This window comes from Volvox carteri (genome assembly GCF_000143455.1).
Source record: "Volvox carteri f. nagariensis unplaced genomic scaffold VOLCAscaffold_49, whole genome shotgun sequence".
Taxonomy (NCBI): Eukaryota; Viridiplantae; Chlorophyta; class Chlorophyceae; order Chlamydomonadales; family Volvocaceae; genus Volvox; species Volvox carteri.
In genome coordinates, this window is record NW_003307592.1 from 386,603 (window position 1) to 397,645 (window position 11,043).

At 52.8% G+C, this 11,043-nt stretch overlaps 2 protein-coding genes across 2 annotated transcripts; one reads left to right on the forward strand and one right to left on the reverse strand.

Annotated features, from left to right (window-relative positions):
- Nucleotides 1–51: 51 nt before the first annotated feature.
- On the forward strand, nucleotides 52–5,507 carry VOLCADRAFT_106697 (uncharacterized protein; the record flags this gene model as incomplete). Its single annotated transcript, XM_002955131.1, has 5 exons — nucleotides 52–803; nucleotides 2,876–2,928; nucleotides 4,339–4,419; nucleotides 4,695–4,739; nucleotides 5,324–5,507. Exons 1-5 carry the CDS (start codon nucleotides 699–701, stop codon nucleotides 5,505–5,507), a joined length of 468 nt encoding a protein of 155 aa, XP_002955177.1. The 5' UTR covers nucleotides 52–698.
- Nucleotides 5,508–6,401: 894 nt separating this feature from the next.
- On the reverse strand, nucleotides 6,402–9,330 carry VOLCADRAFT_83090 (MGDG specific palmitate delta-7 desaturase; the record flags this gene model as incomplete). The annotated part of the gene is made up of 5 exons (XM_002955187.1): nucleotides 6,402–7,277; nucleotides 7,594–7,698; nucleotides 7,898–8,020; nucleotides 8,717–8,842; nucleotides 9,010–9,330. The coding sequence occupies 5 exons, from the start codon at nucleotides 9,328–9,330 to the stop codon at nucleotides 7,026–7,028; spliced, it is 927 nt and encodes a 308-aa protein (XP_002955233.1). The 3' UTR covers nucleotides 6,402–7,025.
- Between the last annotated feature and the right edge of the window lie 1,713 nt (nucleotides 9,331–11,043).

Genomic DNA, 11,043 nt, shown 5'->3' on the forward strand with positions numbered 1-11,043 from the left:
CTGGACGCACATACATACATATGGACGTGCGTTGAAGGTTAGGTTAGGTAGGTAGCTAGGCCAAAATCATCCAAAGTTAAAGCAGAGCTCCCCTGCATGTGTTTTGTTTTTATTTGTGTGTTTTGTTTGTATGTATATGCGTATCTGGCTTGGAAGTCTGTGTATCTTCTGGGTACGTGTGTACGTGTGTATGTGTGTGTGTGTGTGTGTGGTGCGGTATTACATATAATCTGATCGGACCTGACACTGATGATGGTCACGTGGCAGCTTGCTGGACGTGATGCTGCTGGCCAGAGGTGCACGCCCTGCCCTGACAGAACGATCACCAAAGCATATTTTACCCCCTCCGAAACCAGGTTGAAGGGCCGTACTGAAGTGCGGCGGACGTGAGGGTCCCCATGCTGCGTGTGGTTTTTTGCATGAACCCAGCGCGGGGTAAAGCAATGGTAATGGTTAGGTAGAACATTAGACAGATAAGTAGATTGCAGGAGCAGTTTTGTTTTGATGCTTGCACGGCACGGCTGCATCCTGTGCTCTGCACCTCGGCCGGGCATTTTATACCGGGATGCAGTTCGTGTGGTATCTAGGTACGTAGATATACGTAGGTACGTAGGCGGGCCAAATGTCCGTTCACAACAATGCTAAATGAATACCTATGCCGCCACCACAACAATTAGTTCCTCGCTGTTCGATTTACGATGCCCTTCGCCCCAATGATAGCGGTCATTGACGGATCCGCCCGCCCGCCGAGGCGGTTTAATAACCACGGCATGCGTGTTCGCTTCCTCCAGGGGGTATTCCAGGTGGGCCCTGGTGGTACACCTCGCCTGCTAGTAGTTGCTCGCTCTTACTACCAGTGCTTTCGTTCGTTCCTTCTCATAGTCGAGATTAGTAAAAGTACGAAATCCGATGAAGTAGATGAATGTAGGTAGCTAGCCAGAAATCGGCAGACAGACAGACAGACGGACGCACGGACACGAGCGAGCATTACACGTGTACGGGTGCGTGTACGTATGCGTGTCCGGGTGTTGCTAGAGGCAGACAGCAGGGAGGATCGAGCGACGAACAGTCGGCTTCTTGCAATGCCTGCCTTTCTATCCTTTTGCGTTAAGCCGGCAAAATAATTGATTGATTGCGGACCTTGATGGCAATTGATGCCGGACAGGGTTGGCGGATGGTGGATGGGCGAAGAGGTGGTTAGAAGGGATAGCCTGCTGGATTGACGGAGGCAGGACAGGGCGCCATACCCTGAGTGGCTGGTGGATGGTGGCTGGATGGATGGACTTTGCTAAGTCAGCGTACCGGGTGCGGATGGGCTGGGTGTGGATGGCATGGCTGCTGAGTTAAACGGGCACGCAGAGTTGGCGAATTGATGGCTACTGACCTGTGATGAGCTTGGTGGGTTTAGATACATATCCGGCTTGTAGGGAGCCGCTACGCCTTTGGAGAGTAACGCAACTCAAGGAGTAACACACATACATACACACACACACATACACACACATATACACACACATATACACACACATATACACACACATATACACACACATATACACACACATATACACACCTTGTGCATATAAGGAACGAGACCCATCAGCGTCCACTTGGTAAATGAGAAAACCCTCTCGTGTATGACGGCTTTCACGCACGCACAATCAGCTGCCGGGGGCCAGCAGCAGCAGACGTATCTTCTTGTAAGTTTACAAGCCTGGGACGGCTTTGGAAGAGTAGATCAGACAGGATAGCGACCGAAAGCTCCACATACAAAGCTAGGACTCGTCATTCTGCGTCCTCCTCTAGCGAACGCTCAACCTCGTGCAGCAGCAGTCGTGTTAGGTCGACGTCATCTCATCAGTGCCAAATCACCAGCTTGATCAACAAATGGCTGAGAAAACCCCAAAACCTCGTGCCGACGAGTACGAGCTAAGTATCAGGAATAAGTGACCTGATAAACCTGCAATAGGTGTTATGCTTCCTGTGCTCGTGGGATGATCCCATGCATTGGGAAACGTGGCTGATATTGACCCCTGGTGATAACTCGTACCATCGCATCGTGAGGCGGTGGAGCAGGAGGCAGGTAGAGCAAACGCACTGGGTGTCATGTGTACACTCCGTGCGACTCTGTACCATATGACTTTGTGTCATACACGACTCATCGAAAACTAAGTGCACCTCATCGGGTGCGAGCGAGCTCATGCTGTACGGCTACTTGCAAATCTCCTGCCGCACGACCACAGCCCTGCCGCATGTGCGGGCACATGCAATAATAATAATAATAATAATAATAATAATAATAATAATAATAATAATAATAATAATAATAATAATAATAATAATAATAATAATAATAATAATAATAATAATAGTACGCCGGCCGAGGCCTGGCGTGTGTTAAGGGGGTGGGGAACTGAGGGGCGGCGTAGCCGCTCCTGTATGCCCGCACCACCCGGGCACATGCACCACACCTTTTGCTGTGGCAAACATGTTGAAGGCTAAGCTAAAAGTTGTTAGTTTTCAGCATGTTCACTACAACATACATCCTATCTTCCCGGGCGAGATCTCGTCCACGTTGGACCCTATTGGTCCATATTTATGTATGGTTTATCCACACACAAGCGATGGCTTTATCTTCATAACTAAAAATGAAGCCCATGGAAGCTATAAGGACCGCTAAGCGCTAAGCGCCAACAAAGACATTGCATGCGTCCAAAATGGGTTTTGCAGTAGCCCTGCTTCCAGGCACTGCTCGCACAGGGAGTGCGCCCACACGGCAGCACCCTGGGGCCCGAAGCTTACAGGACATGTCGACATTCCTTTGAAGGTATGTTTGTATATTTTTCTGTGTGCCTTGACTGCCGCCCACCTGTAGCTGGTCATTTACTGGTATGGTGTTCGCACAAGCGTGAGGACGACAAAAGAGCGGTACGGTGGCCTTCGGGCGCCCTTGCCCGTCCACTGCTTAGGCAGGCGGCGTCATGGTGATACTGAAGACGGAGGTGTTGCCGTGGAAATCTTTTCCCGCCTTTGCCGCTTTCCTCTCCTTCATTTTTCCCTCGGTAAGGTGCCATGAATCCATAAGGATGAATCCACAAGGATGTGATACTGCATTTCGATTGCTAGGGAAATCCGTGATGAAGCGAGACGAGCCATGGGTCGTTAGGCCAAATGTTTCCCTCCCTGTGCATCACGCTTAGCCTACGGTGCACACGGCGTTATATATACATAGTCCAGGTGGACTTCGATGCAACATGTTGAAAGTATACTGCTTGTTGCCATCTGTTGTTATTATTGTTCCATGAGGGCAGGAAATATACGTATCATGTATATATACATATGTATGTATGTGTATCGTGTGTGTGGACATACATCCACACACACGATACACATACACACATACACATATATATATATATTGCCTGTGTATATGTGTGTACCAGGGTCGTACCGGACACTTGTGTCTTCTCGAGGTAGGTAGAGGGGAGCAGAAAAAGTACAGGACGTAACGTGCTTAAATGACAGATATATATTACAGGGGCTATCGCGATGGAAGATGATGGGGTTGAAAGACAGATTAAAGGGCCGCCGTTAGAACTACTGGTGCTGCTGCCGCCGCCGCTACTAGCATTGACGGCAACGGGCAAGGAAGCCCGTGTGTTGACACGCCGCCAGACTCCGCCACCACGCACATTTGTACTCACGTACGACGTTCACCAACAATTGCCATTCAGATGACCCAATCCCATTACCGCAAAGGGCAAAAGAGGCAAGGGAGGATGGCGACAGACATCGCGCCTTCCCCGCACCTTCCCCGCACCATCTCAACGGATGAACAGACGGACAGACAGATAGACCGACAAATGGACGCGCACGTACCTTCGGACAAACAAATCGAAGTCGGAGCTGTCGTCACTTCGTTGAACATCAATCGAAATTTGACAGAATGATAAATTGAAATACTTGAATTGAATTGTTACAGGGTGGGAGGCTTCTGAGCCATTTGAACACAATTCACATATGGCTGTAAGGAGAGGAGGGGTTCGCCCGCTTTCTCAGGGACTGGTACGGCACCCCCTAGCAGGTCCACCTGTCATCGATGGCGGCAGTGCCACCATAGCGTACCACATTCCCTACTCCAGGCGCGGAGGATGCAGAAAATTAGGCGCCAAACGGTAAACGAGTTGCAGCGCAAAACACAGGACAACTCCCCGGCACGGCACGGCACAGTATTCCCGCACGTAGCCCTGTGATGAGCGAAACACGACTATCACATGCTGCGGTACGACAGACCGCGCAGCGCGACACACGACATCATATCACATGACACGCACACAGAGAAGGCAACAGCGACAAGACGGACGAGCGACAAGATGGACGCTGGTTGTTCGGACTTAGGCAGAGGGACGATATCAAAAGGTTCGGGGCTGCGCATGGGCGGGCAGGAAGAGCAGCACACGAAGCCGGGGCTGCCCATGGCGCCTGCGGCAACTGCAGTCGCCTCCTTCCTGCTGGGGATGTTGGCCAGGTCTCACAGAAACATAACCCTAGTGCTCTCCCAAGCACTAGTAGGGACAGAGAGAGCTGTGCACGTTCCGAAAAGAATCAGGTTTGGTTCTTTTTAATCAAACCTCCTCCACCGCCTCCGAAACGATGTTGCTGCCGCATAACTGCACACACACACACACACACAGAGTGGCATCGGGTTCATTCTGTCCGCTGTGCGATGCTGATGGCGCGTAAGGGGCTCTCCGCGCGATGAGGTGATGAGCAGAGGCCTTGCGAAATAGACTGCTACAGCTGCTCTGATATCGTGAAAAGACGTGCCGTGGCAGGCAGTGGTACATCAGGCGGTCGCCGGAGGTGGCCATCAGGACCGTCAGACCATCCGCCTGCCCGACAAACGTGGACGTCAATCCCGACGTAACATACTCTTTCTGTGGAAAAAGCGGATTGCGTGTCGGCACCGTATGAACCATATTTTACCTCATGCATGTTATTAGACCGCACAATTGACTGATTTGAAAGCACAAGATACGCAACACGCACTAACCAATCTTCACCAAACGCCCTAATGAAGACCGCAACACCTCCTCATCCTCATCGCACACAGGCACTCCCGAACGAAAGCATCAAAATGAAACGCCGCAAAGTAAATTCTTCTTCTTTTTCTTCTTCTTCTTGGTCCGTTTGCCTCCCAACCAACTCTCGCTCTCCCGCTTCCACTCCAGGCGGCGTTCCTGCCACCCTACCTCTCCTCCCTCCCCATCATCCGCACTCCTCTCCCCTCGTATCTCACCTCTTCCCGCCTCTCGCATTCCAGGCACGGGACAACGGACTTGGGAGACCTGCATGAGACGGGCATACGCCATGATTCAGGACGCAGCACCGACGCGATGATAGCGACAGAGATTTCAGGACGAAACGCCGTACACATGCCGTACAACTGGGACTACTACAATATCGCTTTGCACATCCCGTCCTTTCCAAACCCCTCCGCAACCTGACCAAAGCAAAATAACAATCGGTTATACCAGCTTCCTCATCCTGGGTCAGCTAGCAGACACAAGACACAGAGGCCCAACAGCATCCGCGTCGTCATCACCAGACATTTTTACATTACATCACCTTCATATGCACAATTTCTCCACTCCACCAGCAGGAGGATACACACTTTTGTGCATCCCCTTACACGAGCGCCATTGCATGCACGCCCTAAAAGCGCATGACGAGTGCCGTATCCAGACGGCCAGCCTCTCATCACCGCTTGGACGTCTTTAACAGCTGAAAAAGCACACATCTTCCGGACTTCTATTTGAAATGTTTGTTTCAGCTAGAAGCGTCCATCCGGTTCCAGTCCCAGCCCACACAGCCACTACCACCGCCAGATCCAGCAAACGACGGCGAATCAACACAGAGAGCACCAGGCAACCAAAAACAACGAAGCAACCAAAAAAAGGAAAACACAACATCACGCCACAATAATCCAACCCACGGACAAGGACTATTCGCGCAACAAACGAAGCCTTCCGCCTACATCACCACCCTCCACCGAACGCACCGGCAAGATCCCATCCGACTCTACAAATCGCACCAGGAAGTTCACGGCTCCGGCCTCCGACCAACAACAACAACAACAACAACAACAACAACAACATCATCACCATCATCGTGGGGAAATGTCCTTTAGAGCCTCAACCCTGCCTCTGGAACTCGTTTTACGTGCTTCGAATCCAGCGACATCGCGAGAACAAACCGCAACCGATAAGGAAGCGGAAACGCCCCTCCTCTCTCCCCCACACCAATACTGCACACTCCGCGGGCTCCCCCCCACGAGCCGGGACGGGCCCAGCTCTTGTAGCTCCGCACCCTTACACTACTACCAGCGGCAGGCAATTGCACATCTTCGACACGCGTATGGCCGCAATGGCCCAAGGGTCAACCTTAAGGCTATAAAATACATCCCATGCAAAAGAGCTATCAGCGAAATCCGTCTCCCTTCGCGGTTTCTCGCCCCTTCAGGCCGCTCCGTCGCTTTTCATTCGCTCATCCGAATCCCCTTCCCCCGATTTCCGCATCACATCCACCAACGTACATCCCCCATCGTCGTCGTCATCGCCGAGCCTTGTCGTCGAGCCTTCACCGCAACTGCCGCCTGCCGCCACCGCCTCGCCTCTCGCTCCATCTTCCCCTCATCGCACAGGCCAGAAATCCCTGCGATGTCATATGCAGCAGCCACCTCGGCGAGGTAGCCGCGCCCCAAACCTCATCCCGCTGAACATTGGTACGCCAAAAACCAGCAACCGAAGAAACCGCTTCCTACTACCAAACTAACAAAAGCCCTTGACGCATCGCCATCATCGCCCCCTCAGTTCTCAAGTTCAGCGCTCTCACATGGCATATACACCGGTGGGGGCGCCGGAGCCAATGTACCGCGGCCGTACATGTACCGACAGAGCTCCCGCTGGCGAGGACATAAGAGGAGGAGCAGGAGCAGCAATACTCTTGAATCGTATCGACATCATTTAGGCGGCGCCAGCGGCGGGCCTCTTGATCGCCAGGCGGGCCTTTTGTCGCTCGGTGGGCAGTTTGATGTTGCTCGCGAGCCCCAGCTTCTCCAGGAGGCAAACCATACCCCATGTCATGTCCACCTGCCACCACTCGAAGCCGTGGCGAGCTGAGAACTCGAAGGCGTGGTGGTTGTTGTGCCAGCCCTCGCCAAAAGCCAGGATACCCACCCACCAGTTGTTCTTGGACAGATCGCCCGTGTCGTAGTCCTGAACAGCGCCGTGGAGAGGGGGAGAGAGAGAAGGGTGAGGCGTTATGATGCGAGGGAGGTTCGGATTCGGACGAGTGAAAAGCTGCCAGGAGGTGGGCGCGAGGGGTCGCCCGGGACAGCCAACCCCCCTCCATAGTCCCGCGACGGCCAACCGACCGACGGCCAACCGACCGACCGCCAACCGGACGGCATCAGTAGCTCAAAGCCACATCCCGCCACCCGGCCCCCGGGGTCCCCTGCTACCGCCTTTCCAGTTGCCTTCCGTGGACCACGACCACCCCTCCCACCCCCTCCCCTCCCCTCACCCCCCCCACCTGATACCCCCAGCAGTGCGACGCCGAGTTTACGAACCAAGTGATATGCCACACCCAAACCATGCGCAGCGCTCCGCCCCAAACAACGGCCGGCAAGCCGCCCGCCTGAGTTCACAGCAGCAGCGGGAAACAGGTGGAAAAGCAAGGAAGAAGCGCGAGTGTGCGCCAGGCAGATTAACGAATTAACGCCAAAAGTGAAACTCGCAATGCACACCAGACTCTACAGAAAAGCAAAAACAAAGATTCCATTATCCTTTTTTTTCGTAATAATCATATCAAATCAATCAATCAATCCTGCACCCACCAGGAATAGAACCGCCAACTGGGCTGCCACATGCCACCCATACGTGTCACGCAGGAAGCGGTAATACCACTGGGACTCCAGGTCATCGGCGTTGCTGCGGTTGGAAACTCGCTCCATCGTGGCCTAAAGAGGACACAACACAAGACACACATTGAACACAAAGACATACATACATATGTAATGTAATACATATATACGTACACATCGAACATCAACCCTCAAAGACGAGGATGAAAGCTGAGTTACAGACAGGGATGGAGAAATGTCCGTGTCTTGGCGGAAAAAATCAGGTGGTACATTTTCACCAGGGGTTGTCATGGATATAAGAAGTTACGGAGGATTATTGAACCCAGAGTGTCGCACACACATGCGACTACAGAAACACGATGGCCATCCGGGACTCAAGATTTCGTGTAGAAAACCAGCTATCTCACCGAACTGGATTGACCTTTCATCCCTGGCTGTAGTTCTTCCCAATTTATTGCCATAAACATGGGTTTGGGTTCGCCGACAAGGGCCGCAACGCACCCAGGACGCTCCTTGACTAACACATCTCCAGTCCATATCCACCGTGCATCCGCCCACCCCGACTGTGCCCTGGCACCAGCTTAACACTACGCTCCAACACTTCGCAGTCCGTCCATGTCCAGCCCATTCGACACACCGGCACAGCGAGCTCCGAAACCGAGCCAAACAGACAAATAAACGAACCAAGTAAAAAGCTTTCGGAATCTCCTCTTTTCCCTTCACCCCCGCCGCACCTCACAAACAGGCGATTGCGCCACTCCAACCCCACCCAGCCCTCGCCCCACACCGCACCCGGTTGTCCAGCAGCCAGCCCATGTGACTCCAGAAGAAGCCCTCGTACGGCGAGTGTGGATCCAGAGGAGTGTCGGTATGGAGGTGGTGGTAGCGATGACTGCTGGCCCATTCCAAAGGGTCGCCCTGTTTGCAAGTATTTAGGTAGGTAGGTAGGTTCGTATGTAGGTACGTAGAAGAGCGTGTGATTGACGGCGGGGAAAGAAAGGGGAGAACGTCCATTCAACACCACATGGACCTGGCAAAACCCTTTTCCCCCCTCCCCCAACCTCCCCGTGGGTCCATTTTCGTACCTGTACGGCCAGCACTCCGCAGTACGCCAAGATGTACTCGAGCCACTTGGGCGTTGTGAAGGACTTGTGGCTCAGCTGCCGGTGGTACGACAGAGTAATGCCCAGGCAGCCGGTCACAAAGTACGACCCGAAAAACAGCGCCACCATATCCCAAGAGAACGTGAAAGGCGCCGCCAGCGCGAGCAGGTGCATTCCGCCGATAAAGGCAGTGTAGTACAAATCCGTTCCGTTCCAGTCGCGGCCAAAAAGGTTGCGCTTCGGGACAGTATAGACGTCGGAGAATGGCACATGCCCCGCACCGGGCTCATCTGCCTGTGCCATCTTGTTGGGCTTGGGTACGATTTTCTTAGTGTTCAAAGGCTTGTTGTTGTACAGCTCCTCGTACTGCTTGTTGTACGACATTTGGGCCCAGCGAGCAGCCTCCGAAACAGGGCCCTCCGCCACCGCAGATGAGGAAAGCGGCGCTGCCATCTCCGCCACGCTGCATCGGTGACATAAAAGAAAAAGCATGTCGTGAATTTGTCAGCCACAGAAGGTCAAAAAAACACTGACAGGAAAGTCGACGCAACGCAGGCAGTGATGCAAATGCTAATATGCCGAACAGAAAATACGTGATAGAGTTTGGATCAACAGCCAGAGAATTCAGGAAAAAGTCAAGACGGGAAACAGGCAGCCAAGGAAGGCAGGCATTCGTGACACTGACTATTGTTCCCGTCGCTATCGATCGGTGTCCACTGTCACAATCGCACTCTTCGCAATGACTGCATCGTTGGAAGTGTGCGTTGCAACTATGGTAGCTTCGCACCGACTTCGGGGGCGGTGCTAACACTAAGCCACAACGCTTTAAATTCTGCGCCACTGCGTCAGCACGAGTGCTGTAGGTCAAAGCCCGTGGGAAGACACGGATAAGGAGGCGAGCTGGAAGACCATGCGGGGCCTAACGGCTAGCAGGCATTAACGAAACTCCTTTAAGCTGCGCATTCAAAAGCCGCATATCAGCTAAGAATTCCAGCTCAACCAAGGTAGACTGTTGCCGACAGCGCAACAAAACGGCGCAGGTTAAGTTTGTCACCGCATTCGCGACGTGCCCAGCAGAACTCCCCATCCAACCCCAAGATGGATAGCAAAGTGATATCAGCGCAAATGTTTTTGCAACGCGCCACAATACAGAGGCTGCGCTACGCCGGCGACAACGACCGCCATCCAAGCCGGGTGACCGTTGGACAAAAACAACACCAGCGCTTAAGACTTCGGAAACAAATCCGTATATCCTAGATGAGCTGGACGACAGGAAATGCAAGACGTGGTCGTGGTGGGGCCACGAAGACCACCGCACTTACACTTGCAGACAACTGTTGTTCATAACGCCCACTCACCGTGCAGAAACATCTCGATCCTGTCCAGCCGTAGCAATCACTGATTTCCTTTGACTTCCTGACGCAGGGCTGCGGCCGGACAAGCGGACTACAGGACTCTGATTCCGCCCCAGCCGCAAACTGACAGGCTGCTGGAGTGGCGCCATATCAACCGCTACACGTGCCGATGCTACAAAATTCACTGGCAGGCTACTTAAGCGGATGTATGCAAACCACACGCTGTGAGCTGCCCACGTGGAAAGCGGCACGTCCGAGTCGATTGGCTGTCCTTTTGTTCCACTGCTCCTCCTCAAGTTCCCGATTCAGTCACTTTTATAAGACAAGGCTTTGATGGAAGCTTTAGGAAGAAGGACAACCTAACTTGCACCGACCAGACACTGCGTCACTTAGCCAAAAAATGGTTGGCAAGTCGACCGAGGTGGTCCTATTGTCCGACTAGTACGGGAAAGTGTACCAATGTTGGAGACGTCGAGACTCAAGAAGATACTTGGGGGGACAGACCTTTGTACGTCATGTCCAGAGATCTCAGTTGCAAGTCATTCACAGCCACACTCGTGGACTAAATCCCAAACAAGAATTTTTTTAAACAAGGATGTGCTGGGTTACATGAGGATATGCAAGTAAGTTTAGGATCTTGGTTTTTTACATGACGCGGGCC